The sequence below is a fragment of the Thalassophryne amazonica genome, chromosome 9, assembly GCF_902500255.1.
Source record: "Thalassophryne amazonica chromosome 9, fThaAma1.1, whole genome shotgun sequence".
NCBI classification, from domain to species: Eukaryota; Metazoa; Chordata; class Actinopteri; order Batrachoidiformes; family Batrachoididae; genus Thalassophryne; species Thalassophryne amazonica.
Genome location: NC_047111.1, coordinates 14,959,497 through 14,980,952, shown reverse-complemented (window position 1 = coordinate 14,980,952; position 21,456 = coordinate 14,959,497). Strand labels below are relative to the sequence as shown.

The 21,456-nt window shown below is 45.4% G+C and overlaps 1 protein-coding gene across 2 annotated transcripts in view; it reads right to left on the bottom strand.

Moving 5' to 3' along the window:
• Positions 1-1,407, bottom strand: part of LOC117516771 (arrestin red cell) — a 60,728-nt gene extending 59,321 nt beyond the window's left edge. Inside the window, exon 1 of one of the 2 annotated variants that reach the window (XM_034177625.1) lies at positions 1,153-1,407. In XM_034177625.1, coding sequence (XP_034033516.1) covers positions 1,153-1,175 — 23 coding nt within the window. In that variant the 5' untranslated portion in view covers positions 1,176-1,407. The remainder of the gene's footprint in view (positions 1-1,152) is intronic. The other variant, XM_034177624.1, reaches the window with a different exon arrangement.
• Between the last annotated feature and the right edge of the window lie 20,049 nt (positions 1,408-21,456).

Genomic DNA, 21,456 nt, shown 5'->3' with positions numbered 1-21,456 from the left:
CAGAATTCAAAGATCCAGAAAGGGACGTTGCTTCGCATTCTCAGAGCTATTTCAAAATTTTCCAATTTCCTCCTACATGTCACACTACAAGGAAATTAATAATCACCAATAACACCTCTTTGTGCTTTAAGTAAAGCCTGAGAAAAGAAGAAGCTCTAAATCATCCTCAGCTTTTCTGGGCACATTAACGAGTGCTGCTGTTGTAATTCAAGTTGATATGAAAGACTCTGAACTCGGGATTCCAGCTGTTCTGATGGTGTTCAGGACTGTGTGGATAAGACTAAAACACAGACAGGAGCAGACAAACAGCACTCACCTCAGTAATGTTAACGTAAACACACGGTATCACCCCCAGGCCACAATAAACTCTAAATGTCAACAAGGAAACCCTCAGGCCATTTCATTTTATCTGCTCAGTCTGACTGTAAAACAATATTCAATAAAAACTCCGTTCACTGGCCTGACTGGATGAAAAAAACAACAACAAAAAAATGTTTTCCAGACATTAACGTTGAATCTGCAGTAGACGAGCACAGACCAAACTCAATTCCTCAGTAATCACATTTCAGATTTTTCCTTCATAATCCACATACTAAAATGTATTTAAAAGTGTTTGTTAATCTATAGAATCTTCTGGTTAGCTCGGCAAAGATGACATTCACCATGTAGCCCTTTAAGTGGATTAAAAATAAAACATACTTTATTGCAGGTTGGAGTCGATTCCGACTACTGCAAAAAAAAAACCAACAAAAAAAAAAACAATCCGCTTCACTAAAATACTGATTAATCTCCACCGAGGGACGCTGCGTCTTTAATTAAAGCCCTCACGGCAGAAAAGATTTATTTGTATGGTTTTTGTTTTATTTATTATTTATGACAGGTTTGTGAGCGGAGGCTGGTGCGGTTTGCTAACCCCACCCTGCTGCGCTAACTCTGCCTGCAAAGTCACCGGAATCACGGGGAGGAAAAACTCAAACAAAACACGCATCACTGCTTCTGTTCTTGCCTCGTCTTCTCAATTAACCAGCTTGAGTTAATCTGTTAAAAACGGCCGGAAGAGAAGACGTCCGGCCCGGAGAGCCAGCGGCTCGGCTAACGCTGGCAAAGTGCGTGAGATTAGGCTACTAGCCGTTAGCCGGTCAGCCGTCCTACCTGGTGCCCGCCTTGTCCCCCATCTCCTCGGCAGGCGACAAAACACACCCTGGAAATCTGCGGTCCGCTTGAGAAAAAAAAAAAATGTGTTTCTACTGTCGGCTTAGCTCAGCCGTCCATCCACATCAGCGCGGAGCTCCTCTCTTAGCTCAGTATGCTAATCTCATTTAGCGCCGCCTCGGCTGCTTCGCTTCCGCAAAGGCAGGATCCGTTCCTGTGCGCGCGCGTGTGTGTGGGCAACAACTCACGTTGCGCAACGCACGTGGGGAAAAACGAAAAAAAAAAAAAAAAAAAGAAAAATAAATTATTCACGTCACGTGACACACCGTGAGCGCGCTCCAGTCAGGCTCAACGTCATAATCACCCTGCTGACGTCACTGACTGACGTTGCCTTGTGGTGACATTTATTCAAAGCGTTTTTTACACATTGTACTTCTGTTTTCGCAAATTATTTCCAGATTACAAAACAACTTCTCAAAAAGTATTTGATTCCATCATCATGTTTAAAATTAAAACAATAGCTTTTTAAATTATTACATTTTCATCATTATCTGGACCATGTTTATTGCAGAAAGTATAAAAATATGCAGAATCTGTTTCTGGGCACCTAAGACAAGTCTGAGAGCATGCACTATTGCTGCATCCACAACACCATGGAACCACCTTGGGTCCTGGATGGCAACCAGCCCACCCAGGCAGGCACATATAACAGCTGGTAAAATTACAGAATCATCATGAAAACAGCCACAAACCAGCATCAAAATACAGAACATCCAGAAAGTATTCACATGTTACAGTCTTATAACAAAATGGAGTAAATTAATTTTTCCCTAAAATTCTACCCACAACACCTCATAACGACAACATCAAAAAAGTTGTTTTGAAATTTTTGCAAATTAATTAACAATAAAAATCAAAGAAATCAAATGTATATACACAGTAAATTTTGTTGTGGTTAAAGGTCCAGAAGGGATGGGACCGGTTCAGGTTATGGACCCAAATGCTGGGAGCAAGGAAACAGAGCTGGTTGTGAATGAAAAGATATTTATTTATAATGAAGAAACAATATGATGCTGCACTGGGGGGTGCAGAGTGGAGAGTCAGCCCGGCTCGTGGTGGTGAAGATAGGGAGCTGCAGGTTCCCGACCCAGTCTTGAAAATGAACTGATCTTGGAGTGTTCAGAGCCGAGACCAGGTGGGACACAGAGAGCCAAGACCAGGAACAAGGAGAATGGAGGAGAGAGATGATGAGTGACTGCACCCGTAACACTAGAAGCCTTTAACAGTTCACAGAAGGGTTAAAGCAGAAATGTTCACAGTTGTGGAAATAATGTTCTCCACTTAGGAAATAAGGTTTACTGTTCAGGAATCATTCACTGTTCATGAATTATCTTCAGAGGTCAGAGGACAAGTGCTATGCGTCTGTGACACAGTTCCAATTAAACAAGACTTGATGGAAAGATCTCAGTATGTAATTATCAGAGTTCATTCAGTTCTAGAAAACAGTTCTTAGTCATGCACCATCACAGGCAGGATTATGTGAGAATCCCACAGAAACATGAAGGAACTTACCTGGAGTGGGGCAGAGCTGCGCGCTCTGAGCTGAGAGCCGGAGAGTTTCAAAGTGACATTGTTGTGCAGGTAGCTGTGGAGCCAAGAGTCGGTGCAGCGTGGGAGCCGCGCAGGATAGTGTCTGGAAACACCAGGAAAGACAACACACTCTAATACGGGAATTAGAGAGCTGGCCAGGTTACCTTGAATATAGCTGTGGGAAGCTCCGTCGTCAAAGCGCGTGGAAGAAGCAATAACACAAGGCCGCTGCTCATCAGCCATTCATGCACGGCAGGTGTGCGGCCGTGATGAGCGGTGAAGCGCAGCAGGTGAGATTTGGCTCTGAGTGCAACATCTGGGGGAAAAACTCACAAATTACAAACAGGGTTAAAAACAGGAGCGGTAAAATAGAATTAAATATACGAGGTTTGTTAGAAAAGTTTCCGACCTTTTTATTTTTTCAAAAACTACGAGGTTTATTAGAAAACTAACCGGCAGTTTTATAAAAAAAAAAAACTATATGGATTTGAATCACGTGCGATTACACCAGACATGCTTGAACTCTCATGCGCATGCGTGAGTTTTTTCACGTGTGTCGGTGACATCATTCGCCTGTGGGCAGGCTTTGAGTGAGCACTGGTCCAGCCCTCTCGGCTGAAATCCTTTGTCTGAGATGCTGCTGGAGATGGCGCGCGTTGCTTTATCAAAATGTTTTCTGCTGGACATTATGGATGATGCCAGTCAGCCTCTGCACACTGTCATCAGCAACCAGAGGAGCCTCTTCAGCCACAGACTGCTCCTTCCCAAGTGCAGGACCAACAGACTGAAAAACTCTTTTGTCCCTCAGACCATCAGACTGTACAACTCCTCACTCAGGGGGAGAAGGAGTAACAGGAAGACAGAGGACGGGAAGGAGAGGAACCGTAGTAGCCAGTAAACCACTATTAATCAGCATGTCTGGTATTTATATTGTATATTTGTATTTATATTTATATTTGCAAACTGTTTTTGCACTGGTGTTTGGCTCTCACTGCGGTATTGTATCACTTCCTGTTCCGGAGCACAGCGGTGTTTTTCTGTATCTGTTAGCTGTTTAATCTGCGCAGTTAGATTGATCTAGTTATCTAGATTTCGATTTGTTTCCCAGTGTAATCTTTACGTGCCTTAACTAAAGCACTCCTTCTGCTGAATCACCTCTAAATTATTTACACATTATTCACTTTGCGTGTTTTTAGGAATCCGCTAGCTTAGCGTAGCTACTAGCTCTTAGCCGATTTAGCATGGCGGCTTCTCCTGTCTCTCCCGCACTTTTCTGCTCTGGGTGTGAAATGTTTAGTTATTCCTCGGCCTCCTTTAGCAGTAATGGTACTTGTAATAAGTGTAGCTTATTCGTAGCTTTGGAGGCCAGGCTGGGCGAATTGGAGACTCGGCTCCGCACCGTGGAAAATTCTACAGCTAGCCAGGCCCCTGTAGTCGGTGCGGACCAAGGTAGCTTAGCCGCCGTTAGTTCCCCCCTGGCAGATCCCGAGCAGCCGGGAAAGCAGGCTGACTGGGTGACTGTGAGGAGGAAGCATAGCCCTAAACAGAAGCCCCCGTGTACACCGCCAACCCGTTCACATTTCTAACCGTTTTTTCCCCACTCGACGACACACCCGCCGAGGATCAAACTCTGGTTATTGGCGACTCTGTTTTGAGAATGTGAAGTTAGCGACACCAGCAACCATAGTCAATTGTCTTCCGGGGGCCAGAGCAGGCGACATTGAAGGAAATTTGAAACTGCTGGTTAAGGCTAAGCGTAAATTTGGTAAGATTGTAATTCACGTCGGCAGTAATGACACCCGGTTACGCCAATCGGAGGTCACTAAAATTAACATTAAATCGGTGTGTAACTTTGCAAACCAATGTCGGACTCTGTAGTTTTCTCTGGGGCCCCTCCCCAATCAGACCGGGAGTGACATGTTTAGCCGCATGTTCTCCTTGAATTGCTGGCTGTCTGAGTGGTGTCCAAAAAATGAGGTGGGCTTCATAGATAATTGGCAAAGCTTCTGGGGAAAACCTGGTCTTGTTAGGAGAGACGGCATCCATCCCACTTTGGATGGAGCAGCTCTCATTTCTAGAAATCTGGCTAATTTTCCTTAAATCCTCCAAACCGTGACTATCCAGGGTTGGGACCAGGAAGCAGAGTTGTAGTCTTACACACCTCTCTGCAGCTTCACTCCCCCTGCCATCCCCTCATTACCCATCCCCGTAGAGACGGTGCCTGCTCCCAGACTACCAATAACCAGCAAAAATCTATTTAAGCATAAAAATTCAAAAAGAAAAATATATAGCACCTTCAACTGCACCACAGACTAAAACAGTTAAATGTGGTCTATTAAACATTAGGTCTCTCTCTTCTAAGTCCCTGTTGGTAAATGATATAATAATTGATCAACATATTGATTTATTCTGCCTAACAGAAACCTGGTTACAGCAGGATGAATATGTTAGTTTAAATGAGTCAACACCCCCGAGTCACACTAACTGTCAGAATGCTCATAGCACGGGCCGGGGCGGTGGATTAGCAGCAATCTTCCACTCCAGCTTATTAATTAATCAAAAACCCAGACAGAGCTTTAATTCATTTGAAAGCTTGTCTCTTAGTCTTGTCCATCCAAATTGGTAAGTCCCAAAAACCAGTTTTATTTGTTATTATCTATCGTCCACCTGGTCGTTACTGTGAGTTTCTCTGTGAATTTCAGACCTTTTGTCTGACTTAGTGCTTAGCTCAGATAAGATAATTATAGTGGGCGATTTTAACATCCACACAGATGCTGAGAATGACAGCCTCAACACTGCATTTATTCTATTATTAGACTCTATTGGCTTTGCTCAAAAAGTAATGAGTCCACCCACCACTTTAATCATATCTTAGATCTGTTCTGACTTATGGTATGGAAATAGAAGACTAACAGTATTCCCTGAAAACTCCCTTCTGTCTGATCATTTTTTAATAACATTTACATTTACTCTGATGGACTACCCACAGTAGGGAATAAGTTTCATTACACTAGAAGTCTTTCAGAAAGCGCTGTAACTAGGTTTAAGGATATGATTCCTTCTTTATGTTCTCTAATGCCATATAACAACACAGTGCAGAATAGCTACCTAAACTCTGTAAGGGAGATAGAGTATCTCGTCAATAGTTTTACATCCTCATTGAAGACAGCTTTGGATGCTGTAGCTCCTCTGAAAAAGAGAGCTTTAATCAGAAGTGTCTGACTCCATGGTATAACTCTCAAACTCGTAGCTTAAAGCAGATAACCCGTAAGTTGGAGAGGAAATGGCGTCTCACTAATTTAGAAGATCTTCACTTAGCCTGGAAAAAGAGTCTGTTGCTCTATAAAAAAGCCCTCCGTAAAGCTAGGACATCTTTCTACTCATCACTAATTGAAGAAAATAAGAACAACCCCAGGTTTCTTTTCAGCACTGTAGCCAGGCTGACAAAGAGTCAGAGCTCTATTGAGCTGAGTATTCCATTAACTTTAACTAGTAATGAGTTCATGACTTTCTTTGCTAACAAAATTTTAACTATTAGAGAAAAAATTACTCATAACCATCCCAAAGACGTATCGTTATCTTTGGCTGCTTTCAGTGATGCCGGTATTTGGTTAGACTCTTTCTCTCCGATTGTTCTGTCTGAGTTATTTTCATTAGTTACTTCATCCAAACCATCAACATGTTTATTAGACCCATTCCTACCAGGCTGCTCAAGGAAGCCCTACCATTATTTAATGCTTCGATCTTAAATATGATCAATCTATCTTTGTTAGTTGGCTATGTACCACAGGCTTTTAAGGTGGCAGTAATTAAACCATTACTTAAAAAGCCATCACTTGACCCAGCTATCTTAGCTAATTATAGGCCAATCTCCAACCTTCCTTTTCTCCTCAAAAATTCTTGAAAGGGTAGTTGTAAAACAGCTAACTGATCATCTGCAGAGGAATGGTCTATTTGAAGAGTTTCAGTCAGGTTTTAGAATTCATCATAGTACAGAAACAGCATTAGTGAAGGTTACAAATGATCTTCTTATGGCCTCGGACAGTGGACTCATCTCTGTGCTTGTTCTGTTAGACCTCAGTGCTGCTTTGATACTGTTGACCATAAAATTTTATTACAGAGATTAGAGCATGCCATAGGTATTAAAGGCACTGCGCTGCGGTGGTTTGAATCATATTTGTCTAATAGATTACAATTTGTTCATGTAAATGGGGAATCTTCTTCACAGACTAAAGTTAATTATGGAGTTCCACAAGGTTCTGTGCTAGGACCAATTTTATTCACTTATATATGCTTCCCTTAGGCAGTATTATTAGACGGTATTGCTTAAATTTTCATTGTTACGCAGATGATACCCAGCTTTATCTATCCATGAAGCCAGACGACACACACCAATTAGCTAAACTGCAGGATTGTCTTACAGACATAAGACATGGATGACCTCTAATTCCTGCTTTTAAACTCAGATAAAACTGAAGTTATTGTACTTGGCCCCACAAATCTTAGAAACATGGTGTCTAACCAGATCCTTACTCTGGATGGCATTACCCTGACCTCTAGTAATACTGTGAGAAATCTTGGAGTCATTTTTGATCAGGATATGTCATTCAAAGCGCATATTAAACAAATATGTAGGACTGCTTTTTTGCATTTACGCAATATCTCTAAAATCAGAAAGGTCTTGTCTCAGAGTGATGCTGAAAAACTAATTCATGCATTTATTTCCTCTAGGCTGGACTATTGTAATTCATTATTATCAGGTTGTCCTAAAAGTTCCCTAAAAAGCCTTCAGTTAATTCAAAATGCTGCAGCTAGAGTGCTGACGGGACTAGAAGGAGAGAGCATATCTCACCCATATTGGCCTCTCTTCATTGGCTTCCTGTTAATTCTAGAATAGAATTTAAAATTCTTCTTCTTACTTATAGGTTTTGAATAATCAGGTCCCATCTTATCTTAGGGACCTCGTAGTACCATATCACCCCAATAGAGCGCTTCGCTCTCAGACTGCAGGCTTACTTGTAGTTCCTAGGGTTTGTAAGAGTAGAATGGGAGGCAGAGCCTTCAGCTTTCAGGCTCCTCTCCTGTGGAACCAGCTCCCAATTCAGATCAGGGAGACAGACCCCTCTCTACTTTTAAGATTAGGCTTAAAACTTTCCTTTTTGCTAAAGCTTATAGTTAGGGCTGGATCAGGTGACCCTGAACCATCCATTAGTTATGCTGCTATAGACGTAGACTGCTGGGGGGTTCCCATGATGCACTGTTTCTTTCTCTTTTTGCTCTGTATGCACCACTCTGCATTTAATCATTAGTGATCGATCTCTGCTCCCCTCCACAGCATGTCTTTTTCCTGGTTCTCTCCCTCAGCCCCAACCAGTCCCAGCAGAGGACTGCCCCTCCCTGAGCCTGGTTCTGCTGGAGGTTTCTTCCTGTTAAAAGGGAGTTTTTCCTTCCCACTGTAGCCAAGTGCTTGCTCACAGGGGGTCGTTTTGACCGTTGGGGTTTTACATCATTATTGTATGGCCTTGCCTTACAATATAAAGCGCCTTGGGGCAACTGTTTGTTGTGATTTGGCGCTATATAAAAAAAATTGATTGATTGATTGATTGTTTTTCTTTTTACTTCCACGTTTGATACTCTGTGTGCTTCTTACCCTGTGTGCTGCAATACAATCCTGCTGGAACCTCAGTTTCCCTGGGAGAGTCTTCCCAAGGGATCAGTAAAGTTCTATCTAATCTAATCTAATCTAATCTAATCTAATTTAATCTAATCTAATCTAATCTAATCTAATCTAATCTAATATAATATAATATAATATAATATAATATAATATACAGTTCTACTCAAAAGTTTACATACCCTGGCAGATTTTTGGTTTCTTGGCCATTTTTCAGAGAATATGAATGATAACACAAAAACATGTTTTCCACTCATGGTTAGTGGTTGGGTGAAGCCATTTATTGTCAAACAACTTTGTTTCCTCTTTTTAAATCAAAATGACAAGAGAACTACCCAAATGAACCTGATCCAAAGTTTACATCCCCCTGTTCTTAATACTGTGTATTGCCCCCTTTAATATCAATGACAGCTTGGAGTCTTTTGTGGTAGTTGTGGACGAGGCTCTCCGGTGGTAAAGCTGCCACTGAATATGTCTTGGACTTCATTTACATCAATTACAATGAAATACAAACAATATGGCACTTTATGGTAAATCTGTGTGGAGTAGACAGTTCTCAAAAACTGAGTGACTGTGCAAGAAGGAGAACAGTGAGGAAAGCCACCAAGACACCCAGACAACCCAGAGGTTATAGGCTTATGTGGCTGTGATTGGAGAAATTGTGCACAGTGCAAGCTTTGCATTTTGTATCACTACTCTTAGCTTCATAGTGGAGTCGAGCAGAGAAGGATTTTCTTTCACCAAAACAGATCAAATCCAGGCTTGCATCTCAGATGTACCTTCTGGCAATTTGTAGCTAAACTTTCAGGTCTTCTTTTTAAGAAAATCCTCCTCTATACCACTCCATCATGAAGATGGATAACTGGTGATACAAAATGCAAAGCTTGCACTGTGCATAATTTCTCCAGTCACAGCCACGTAAGCCTATAACTTCGTCTGGGTTGTCTGGGTTGTCTTCTTCTGGGTGGCTTCCCTCAATCTTGTGCTTCTTGCACAGTCACTCAGTTTTTGAGAACTGTCTACTCCATGCAGATTTACCATAAAGTGCCATATTGTTTGTATTTCTTTGAAATTGACGTAAATAAAGTCTGAAACATATTCAGTGGCAACTTTACCATCAGAGAGCCTCGTCCAAAACTACCAGAAAAGACTCCAAGCTGTCACTGATGTTAAAGGGGGCAACACACAGTATTAAGAACAGGGGGATGTAAACTTTTGATCGGGTTCATTTGGGCAGTTCTCTTGTCATTTTGATTTAAAAAGAGGAAACACAGTTGTTTGCCAATAAATGGCGTCACCCAACCACTAACCATGAGGGAAAAATTTTTTGTGTTATTGTTCATATTCTCTGAAAAATGGCCAAAAAAAAAAGTCTGCCAGGGGATGTAAACTTTTGAGCACAACTGTAATACGATGTCACAAGCTTGGTGCACCTATCTTTAGGCAGTTTGGTCCATTCATCTTTGCAGCACCTCTCAAGCTCCATCAGGTTGGATGGGGAGTGTCGGTGCACAGCCATTTTCAGATCTCTCCAGAGATGTTCAATCGGATTCAGGTCTGGGCTCTGGCTGGGCCACTCAAGGACATTCACAGAGTTGTCCTGAAGCCAGTCCTTTGATATCTTGGCTGTGTGTATGGGTCATTGTGTTGTGTGGGCCGCTGAAGAGGAGGTACTGCTGGCCCACCACCACCAGAGGGCGCCCTGTCTGGAGTGCGGGCTCCAGGCACCAGAGGGCGCTGCCGCCTCACAGGAGCAGCCGTGGTGACAGCTGTCACTTATCGCCTACAACAGCTGTCACCAATCATCTGATCAGCAGTGGTATATCAGCAGGACGACATCTCCACCTCTTTGCCGAGATATCGCTCTACCGAGGAGGTAACGTACTCAGCCGACTTTATTGTCTTCCTGACAGGAATACCTGTTACTTTGTGTGTTGGATAGCAGATATTTTGTTTCCTTTTTTCCGACGAGAGGTGGAGGTGTTTCACCACTTACAGCCAAAATCTTTACCAAGCTGGATCTTAGAAATGCGTATCACCTGGTTCGGATCCGGAAGGGAGACGAATGGAAGACGGCATTTAACACCCCATTAGGTCACTTTGAGTACCTGGTCATGCCGTTCGGCCTCACCAACGCCCCCGCGACGTTCCAAGCCTTGGTTAACGACGTCTTGCGGGACTTCCTGCACTGATTCGTCTTCGTATATCTGGACGATATTCTCATCTTTTCTCCGGATCCTGAGACCCATGTCCAGCATGTACGTCAGGTCCTGCAGCGGTTGTTAGAGAACCGACTGTTTGTGAAGGGCGAGAAGTGCGAGTTTCACCGCACGTCTTTGTCCTTCCTGGGGTTTATCATCTCCTCTAACTCCGTCGCCCCTGATCCGGCCAAGGTTGCGGCAGTGAGAGATTGGCCCCAACCAACAAGCCGTAGGAAGCTGCAACAGTTCCTTGGCTTCGCTAATTTCTATAGGAGGTTCATTAAGGGCTACAGTCAGGTAGTTAGCCCCCTGACAGCCCTGACCTCTCCAAAAGTCCCCTTCACCTGGTCGGATCGGTGCGAAGCCGCGTTCAAGGAGTTGAAACGACGGTTCTCTACTGCGCCAGTTTTGGTGCAGCCCGACCCTAGCCGCCAGTTCGTGGTTGAGGTGGACGCCTCTGACTCAGGGATAGGAGCCGTGCTGTCCCAGAGCGGAGAGACCGATAAGGTACTTCACCCGTGTGCCTACTTTTCACGCAGGTTGACCCCGGCTGAACGGAACTATGACGTCGGCAATCGAGAACTCCTTGCGGTGAAAGAGGCTCTTGAAGAGTGGAGACATCTGTTGGAGGGAACGTCCGTGCCATTCACGGTTTTCACTGACCACCGGAACCTGGAGTATATCAGGACCGCCAAGTGGCTGAACCCCAGGCAAGCCCGCTGGTCACTGTTCTTCGGCCGTTTTGACTTCCGGATCACCTACCGCCCCGGGACCAAAAACCAGAGATCGGATGCCTTGTCCTGGGTGCATGAAGACGAAGTCAAAACGGGGTTGTCGGATCCACCGGAACCTATCATCCCGGAGTCCGCTATCGTGGCCATCCTCACCTGGGACGTAGAGAAAACCGTCCGAGAGGCCCTGGCACAGAGCCCGGATCCCGGAACTGGGCCGAAGAACAAACTTTACGTCCCACCAGAGGCCAGGGCTGCAGTCCTGGACTTCTGTCACGGCTCCAAGTTCTCCTGTCATCCAGGGGTGCGTAGGACCGTGGCAGTTGTTCGGCAGCGCTTCTGGTGGGCATCCCTGGAGGCCGACGTCCGGGATTATATCCAGGCCTGCACCACCTGCGCCAGGGGCAAGGCTGACCACCGCAGGGCATTGGGACTGCTCCAGCCGCTGCCTGTGCCTCATCGCCCCTGGTCCCACATCAGCCTGGATTTTGTCACGGGCCTCCCGCCGTCCCAGGGCAACACCACCATCCTCACGATAGTGGACCGATTCTCCAAGGCGGCCCACTTCGTGGCCCTCCCGAAGCTCCCGACTGCCCAGGAGACAGCGGACCTCCTGGTCCACCACGTCGTCCGGCTGCATGGGATTCCAACAGACATCATCTCCGATCGCAGTCCCCAGTTCTCCTCGCAAGTCTGGAGGAGCTTCTGCCGGGAACTGGGGGCCACGGTGAGTCTCTCGTCCGGGTATCTTCCTCAGACCAACGGGCAAGCAGAACGGGTGAATCAGGAGGTGGAACAGGCCCTGCGCTGCGTGACGGCCGCGCACCCGGCGGCCTGGAGTACCCATTTGGCCTGGATCGAGTATGCCCATAACAGCCAGGTGTCTTCAGCCACCGGCCTCTCCCCTTTTGAGGTGTGTCTGGGGTATCAGCCCTCGTTGTTTCCGGTGGTTGAGGGAGAGGTCGGTGTGCCCTCGGTCCAGGCCCACCTGCGGAAGTGCCGTCGGGTGTGGCGCGCCACCCGTTCTGCTTTGCTAAAGGCCCGGACGAGGGCAAAAGCCCATGCAGACCGTCGGCGGACCCCGGCCCCTGCGTATCGGCCAGGGCAGGAGGTGTGGTTGTCCACAAAGGACATTCCCCTAAGAGTGGACTCCCCCAAACTACAGGACCGTTACATCGGCACCTTCAAAATCCTTAAGGTCATCAGTCCAGCCGCAGTGAGGCTTCAGCTTCCGGCCTGACTGCGGATCCATCCTGTTTTCCATGTGTCCCGGATAAAGCCGCATCACACCTCACCCCTCTGTGCTCCGTGTCCGGCGCCGCCTCCTGCCCGGATCATTGATGGCGAGCCGGCTTGGACTGTGCGCCGGCTCTTGGATGTCCGTAGGATGGGCCGGGGCTTCCAGTATTTGGTGGACTGGGAGGGGTATGGCCCCGAAGAACGTTCCTGGGTGAAGAGGAGCTTCATCCTGGACCCGGCCCTCCTGGCTGATTTCTACCGCCGCCACCCGGACAAGCCTGGTTGGGCGCCAGGAGGCGCCCGTTGAGGGGGGGGGTCCTGATGTGTGGGCCGCTGAAGAGGAGGTACTGCTGGCCCACCACCACCAGAGGGCGCCCTGTCTGGAGTGCGGGCTCCAGGCACCAGAGGGCGCTGCCCGCCTCACAGGAGCAGCCGGGGTGACAGCTGTCACTTATCGCCTACAACAGCTGTCACCAATCATCTGATCAGCAGTGGTATATCAGCAGGACGACATCTCCACCTCTTTAGCGAGATATCGCTCTACCGAGGAGGTAACGTACTCAGCCGACTTTACTGTCTTCCTGACAGGAATACCTGTTACTTTGTGTGTTGGATAGCAGATATTTTGTTTCCTTTTTCCGACGAGAGGTGGAGGTGGTTTTCCACCATACGTGTTGCTGGGTGCAGACGCACCCACATCTAACTGTTTTTGTTCCTCGCCAGCACTACCAGATCCGACAAGTGGAGGCAGTGGCCACCTGGGAGTTCGGGACTTGGCGGCTCCAGTATTCCCGGGGTTCGGTGGCGGAGGAAATCGTGTGGTTCCGGTTCTGCTTTGGACAGACGTCTCTTATCTTCGAGCCTGCCCACGCGACACATTTTTGTGAATTGACTACATTGACTATTATTGTAATCTGCTGTGTTTGTTGTGCTTATTCACAACAGTAAAGTGTTGTTATTTGACTTCCTCCATTGTTCGTTCAATTGCGCCCCCTGTTGTGGGTCCGTGTCACTACACTTTCCCAACACATTGTCCTGCTGAAAGATGAACAGTCGCCCCAGTCTGAGGTCCAGAGCGCTCTGGAGCAGGTTTTCATCCAGGATGTCTCTGTACATTGCTGCATTCATCGTTCCCTCAATCCTGACTAGTCTCCCAGTTCCTTCTGCTGAAAAACATCCCCAGAGCATGATGCTGCCACCACCATTCTTCATTGTAGGGATGGTGCCTGGTTTCCTCCAAATATGATGCCAAAGAGTTTAATCTTTATCTCATCAGACCAGAGAATTTTGTTTCTCCTGGTCTGAGAGTCCTTCAGGTGCCTTTTGTCAAACTCCAGGTGGGCTGCCATGTGCCTTTTGCTAAGGAGTGGCTTCCGTCTGGCTACTCTACCATACATGCCTGATTGGTGGATTCCCGCAGAGATGGTTATCCTTCTGGAAGGTTTTCCTATCTCCACAGAGGAATGCTGGAGCTCCAACAGAGTAACCATCGGGTTCTTGGTCACCTCCCTGACTAAGGTCTTTCTCCCCCGATCGCTCAGTTTAGATGTGCGTCCAGCTCTAGGAAGAGTCCTGGTGGATTTGAACTTATTCCATTTACAGATGATGGAGGTCACTGTGCTCATTGGGACCTTCAAAGCAGCAGAAATGTTTCTGTACCCTTCCCAGATTTGTGCCTCCAAACAATCCCGGAGGTCTACAGACAATTCCCTTTGACTTCATGCTTGGTTTGTGCTCTGACTGTCAACTGTGGGACCTTATATGTAGACAGGTGTGTGTATTTCCAAATTATGTCCAATCAACTGAATTTACCCCAGGTGGACTCCAATTAAGCTGTAGAAACATCTCAAGGATGATCAGTGGAAACAGGAGGCACCTGAGCTCAATTTAGAGCCTCATGGTAAACGCTGTGAATACTTATGTACAAGAGATTTCCTTGTTTTGTATTTTTAATAAATTTGCAAAAAACTAAAAAAAACTTTTTTCACATTGTCATTATGGGGTATTTTGTGTAGAATTTTGAGGATAAAAATGAATTTCATCCATTTTTGCAACAAAGCTGTAACACAACAAAATGTGGAAAAAGTGAAGCGCTGTGAATACTGGATGGACTGTACTTTTGTGTTCAGCACTACACAAATAAAAAAACAAACTACTACTTTCTCAAAGAGCACATGACAGATTTGCAGGATACCTCATTATGGAATAATTCCTCAAATTTTCACCACAAATGAGAGGTTGGATTGAGATCAAGGCTGTTCATCAGTGTGTCATTGAATTATTTTTCCATTTCCTTCAACATTCTTTTAGTGTCAGGGTGATGCAGGCAAAAATTGCTCAGATGATGATGATGATGATGATCATCATCATCATCTGATTTGAGCACCCCACCCATCACGACCCTGTGTGAGATACAGGAGGTCAACAGTGAGACGTCTAGCGTCTCAGCATCACTGGTCGACATGTTGTCACGGCAACATTGATGATGATGAAAGTGTGAAATTTGGCTGAAACACTCAGCATGTCATTCTAAAAAATTACACAGGTGCAGGCAACATCATCTGTTAATTACATAGGGATGGTCGCTAGGCAACATATTTTCCTCAGGATGCATGGCGCTGTATCGCCAACTGCCATCCACCTGATGGACTTGCCCAGAATGGTGGCGACTCCTTCGTGCGTCCTGCCTGAGCTGCAGGCGATAATACACGTGGACATTCTGTCACGTGTATTATCTGTCTCCTAGCAACAAAGCAAACATTGTTTTGTATACTTTTGACACAAGTCTGCCTCTGAAACATGTCTAGATAAAGTTTTTGTGTTTTTCTTCTGTTAACATGTGATTTGTTGTTGGCTGTACATAAACATATGGTCAGTGCACAGAGGTGTGAAGGGTCAAAGGTCAGCCACATGAGGTCATAGTAGGGTGTGTTTGTTTTGTAGGACTGTTGTAAAAAGGTCACTGCAGAAGATGAGGTGCTCCTGTTGATTTGTGTAAAATATGTTCTTTATTCTAAACATTCCACCTTCATGACAATCTTGTGACTTCTTGTTTGCGATGCACTTTCTGCTTTCCGGCGTGTGTGTGTGTGTGTGTGTGTGTGTGTGTGTGTGTGTGTGTGTGTGTGTGTGTGTGTGTGTGTGTGTGTGTGTGTGTGTGTGTCTGTCTCCCTCAGTTTTACTCTGGATCTTTTCATATACTGAATTATCAGAACAGGATGTGCAGTGCTGCAGTGTTTATACGACCTTTGGATCTGGATTCATTTCCAGGATATTTTCCTCCAGCTGTATCCTGTCAGGCAACGCGGTGGTTCAGCAGTTCACACTGCAGCCACACAGCCAGCGTGTCATGGGTTTGCTTCTCACCTATGAGTGTGTGTGTATTATGTATAAATATAACATAATCACCTAGCATGAGGCCTGATTCACATCATGCACTATGTGCCTCAAACAACCAGCAGGGTTCCCTGAATATACACATCAAGAGATGAGAGATGATATGAGATTCATTGTCATTACACGAGTGCAACAATAACGAAATTACGTTTACACTCCAGTTACCTCAGACAAGATACAGCAATTTATCCACAATTATTACTTGTGGATAAATTGCACTAGGTGAGCCTCTGCAGCATGTCTTCAACCTCAGCTTACATCTTGAGAGAGTACCAACTTTGTGGAAGACATCATGCCTCATCCCTGTTCCAAAGAAGTTACATCCCAGTGAACTGAATGACTTTAGGCCTGTTGCTTTAACTTCTCACATCATGAAAACATTGGAGCGGCTACTGCACCTTCTCAGACCTCAAGTCAGCCATGCACTCGATCCGCTACAGTTCGCATACCGGAAGAAAGTAGGAGTGGAAGATGCCATCATCTACCTACTGCACAGAGCTCATTCATACCTTGACAGTGGAAATGGTGCTGTGAGAATCATGTTTTTTGATTTCTCCAGTGCCTTTAACACCATTCAGCCCCCACTGTTGAGAGATAAGCTACTGCGGATGAGGGTAGACCCACACCTAGTGTCCTGGATAACAGACTATCTCACCATGAGACCACAGTTTGTGAGGCTGAAGGACTGTGTCTCTGGGACTGTGATCAGTAGTATAGGTGCCCCATAAGGAACTGTCCTCTCTCCTGTTCTGTTCACCCTCTATACATCAGATTTCAGTTACAACACTGAACTATGCCACATGCAGAAGTTTTCTGATGACACAACTATTGTGGCATGTATTAGGGATGGACAGGAAGGGGAGTATAGGATTCTGGTGAAAGACTTTGTCAAGTGGTGCAGGGCAAACCACCTGCAATTGAACACTTTTAAGACCAAGGAGATGGTGGTGGATTATAGGAGGTCTAGATCCCCTTCACTCCCAGTCTCCATTGAGGGGGTCAGTGTACAAGTTGTTCAGACCTATAAGTACTTGGGGCTGTAATTAGACAATAAACTGGACTGGACAACACAGATGCACTCTACAAAAAAGAGCAGAGTCATCTTTATTTTCTGAGAAGGCTGGGGTCCTTTAACATCTGTTGTGTGTTGGGGGGGTGTGGCTGGACATTTTGGTGTTCTTTTCTTTTCTTTGCTCTCCAGGTGGTATGAAAACTGATTTGTCTGTGAAGAAGGTGCTGGCTGAAGAGTCCTTTACCCTCATCAACGTTATGTGCAGCACCTGTGGATGTTGCTCATGTGCAACCTTAAAGACTTTCAGCTGAAGCAGATAATGAGATGGCGTTCTGCATTTAAGCCATGTGTGATTCAAGCAGAATTGCCGGGAACTCGACCTTGTGATGTTCGTTTGTGAGACGCTGAGGACCGCGCCTGGGTTTGACATATCGTGCCGGTGAAGGAAGAAGGGTGAGGGACACATGCTGTCAGCACACATCAGAGGTGATTAATTGTTTGACTAATTGTTGATAGTAACTTGGTATTTTGTTACGCAGTAGATTCGAATTGTGATGAGAATTGTGCAGCTCGCTTCTCACTGCCGTGGCGTGCGGAGTGGTAATCCTCCACCTGTTGTGAGAAGCTGCTCATTTACATAAAGCTTAAATACAGACCTGAATGTGTTGCTGATAGTGTGTGCCTTTTGAAGGATATTGGTTGTAGCTGCTGACTTACCTCACCTTTTCTATCCTTCGCAGAGAGTCGGTTTGTCGTGTCCACCTGGGGGGTGTTTGGCGGTAAAGTGAGTCCAGAAGCGCCGGGCTTCGATCCTTTTAGGCGCTGGAGAGCGTGCCAGCCTTCACTCCACCAGACTGACGCATCTTTTGTTCATACACTTTGTAATGCACCAGAGGGTGGAAAAAATAAATTGTTTTGTTATTGGAACCGCTTTCTGGCTATTTTAGCGCTGGGTTCCGTCAGACGCAGGTCCGCTCCTCAACCCGCGTCGACACATAACATCTGCAGTAAACTCCTATTGATGTTTTATCAGTCTGTTATCACCAGCGTTCTCTTCTATGATGTGGTATGCTGGGGTGGCAGTGCCAAGAGGAGGGACTGTGGAACATATTAACAGACTGGTGAGAAAAGCTGGCTCTGGTTGGCACTGAGCTGGAGTCCTTAGCATTGGTAGCTGAGAAAAGGACCCTCAGCAAACTCCTGTCAATCATGGATAATAAGCGCCACCCCTTACACAGCACACTAAACAGGCAGAAAAGCCTGTTCAGTGGTAGACTGCTCTCTTTGTCTTGTTCAACAGACAGGCTGAGGAAATCCTTTGTTCCCCGGGCCATTCAGCTTTTTAACTTTTGAAGCGCCGGGGAAATATGGATTAATATGGATTATTGGGTTTGAGTTCCTGACTTTTAAATATTTATTTATTTATTTATTAGAATTTTTAATGCATTGGATAATGTTTTTAAGATTCATAGGACATAAGATTCATAGTATGGTCACATTGACCCACTCTTTGCACTGCTCCCCTATTGATGCACTTGCACTTACAGTGACTGAACGTGGGATGTACCCTCACCATGAATGTCCACTCTGGTTGTTTTTTTGTTGTTGTTGTTCTTTGTCCTTGTGTGTGTTGAATGTACTGTATAAGTATAAGGATGTGTTTTAAGCTACGGGGTGTTTAAATTTCCTTTTGGATCATTAAAGTATCTATCTATCTATCTTGTTTACTGTAATAATGGCACACATCAGAATTTAAGACAACACATATACATTTGACATTGTTTATGTGCACTAAACTTGAAGCAGTCCATCATCTGAAGGTAAAGTGGCTGAAGACCGTAGCAGGAGGGGCCTGCGCCGCCCTGGGGAGTTGAAGGCTGCAGCAGTAAAAACTGCACTGCCTTCGAGGTTGCAGGGAGGAAGCCAGGGTGAGGGGAGTGGAGAGACACAAGGGGGGGAGTTAATAAGGATGGAGGGAGAGAGAAATGCTTCATGTGCAGATGAGTTAAGTTTCTGTCAGTTTCTGTCCGTGTGTGTAAAGTCTGATGTTGCTCGGCAACAGCAGGCTGGAGGAGGGGAGTAGATAGATAAGAAGGGGGAGCCAAATTCCTTCACCAAGGCCATAGATCCTTCTGGGGGAAGAGCAGGGTATTTGGGCTTCAGGAGCTGATAAGGCTGCCATGTTGATGTTAGGTGGAGAGATACAGAATTTAATTTACTGCACCTCTGACCATCCAGAGTCCAAATTTATGAAGAATATTCTCCGGTCCTCAGCAGCACATTCCTTTGCAATGCAGCCATATGCTCCGAGATGGTCTCCATTTTGCGTTTGAGTTAAAGAGTTCACGCAGTCTGAGATTGCACAGCACTGCCCAACTCATTAATCATGATGCACTGATGAGGGGACGAGATTCTGGAAGCAGCTGTCTTGCTAATATTCCTGTGGGCCAGGGCAGCGCACAAACCAATCAGCGCCAAACCTTCCACCATAAAAGCGAATAGAAATAAATTTTCAATGTCTTCCACAGAGAGTGGAGCCACGTCACACTCCATTCTCTCAGGTGTCGAGAGCATAGCCCACTGGGTAGGTTCCATCAGGGAACGTAGGGTCCCCCAGCCCTGATTTCCTTGTTGAGAAAAAAAAAATGGTGTCAATAGCGTTGAGAGACCAGCTGATCAATTCCATGGTTAATCCAAATCTTAATTTGAAGAATTCACAGTCTGGTGAAGCTTTGAAGGTCAGAGCAGAGATAGAGAACAGAAAAAGGAGCAGAGGAGGAATACGACCATCCTTGCCGGAGTCCCAAGCTGAATCAAACCCTATTCACCTCAAAGTATGAACTTCATCAGCATAAATTTGCGGTGATCACTTTCAAAATGGTTTTTGTTGTTTTGCACATGACTGTAGGGATCAATGCTAACATCACACCATATATGAGGAATTCAAGTTATTGATAAAGCGGTGCATGATAACAGTTGTTTAAACGCTAAACTTATGATGAAATCAGTTCAAGTGAGCTGTTCCCCCCCCCCCCCAAAAAAACCAACCAGTTGTGTTTCTGGAGATTCAGCGCTCAAGGATTTACTGCTTTTGGACTGAACATAATTTATACCTTTTTATTCACAACTGTAAGTTGTGCTTTTCAGGAGAAAATAGAGCCTTAAAGCAAATTTCATAACTTAAAACTCAAGAACTGTAAAACTCTTAAAATCCAGATTACACATTATTAATGAGAGATCAAAGCTCTGCGTGCCCAAATAATAATAATAATCAGCATCATGCATTTCTGACATTCAAAGCTCTGCGTGCCCAAATAATAATAATAATCAGCATCATGCATTTCTGACATTTATAAATGCTTCTACTGTTGTGTGGGACGCCAGAAGAGGAGGTACTGCTGGCCCACCACCAGAGGGCACCCTGCCTGAAGTGCGGGCTTCAGGCACGAGAGGGCGATGCCGCCACGGACAGAGCCGGGGGTGACAGCTGTCACTCATTATCTCTTGACAGCTGTCACCCATCTACTCTACATCATCTCACTCCATAAAGACCAGACGTCATCTCCACCTCATTGCCGCGATATCGTACTTCTATGGAGGTAACATTCTCTGCCTATATTGATTGATTCCAAGTGCTATTGTGTTGCAGCTGTCAACCAGAGGACCGGCGTGGGTCGCGACTGTTTCGTCCTACGTCAGATAAGTGGTTACACAGACGCTGCACGAGTGTGTGTTAGAGGTGGAGGTGGCATTCCCACCGTTGTTGTTACTGGGTGTACAGACACCCACACTTGACTGTCTTTGCTCTTCGCCAGCAGTACCAGATCCGACAGTCGGGGACGGTGATCACCTGGGAATTCGGGACTTGGCGGCTCCAGTATTCACCAGGTTCGGTGGCGGCGGAAATCGTGTGGTTCCGGCTCTTCTCGGGACAGACGTCTTCTATCCTCGAGCCTGCCCACACGTCACCATTGTGGATTGACTGTTATCAGATACTGAGATTGTTTGTATATTCGTTGTGCACCTTCACATTAAATTACTTTTTGGCTCATCTATTGACTGTTCATTTGCGCCCCCTGTTGTGGGTCCGTGTCACTACACTTTCACAACATTTACTGAATTTTGGGTTTCAAGTAGGAAATATACTAGAAGTCCTGAAATGCTCACATCTCCCACTAGATGGTGACAAAAGCTGCTCAAATGTGCATCAAGGTCTCGACTGTTTATTAATTTGAGAATTTTGGTGAAAATAAGACAGTCTGAGAGACAAAAATCAACTAACAGTTGTATCCCTGAACGTACGAGCAACTTACTGGTTTTAAAAACAGGATTTATAAAAGCAAAACAACTCATATTAAAAGTAAATATAAACTATTAATGAACAGACTTTAATCCTGATTTTCTTAGAGGAAAAAACAAACAACCAACCCCCCCCCCCCAAAAAAAAACCCAAAAACAAAA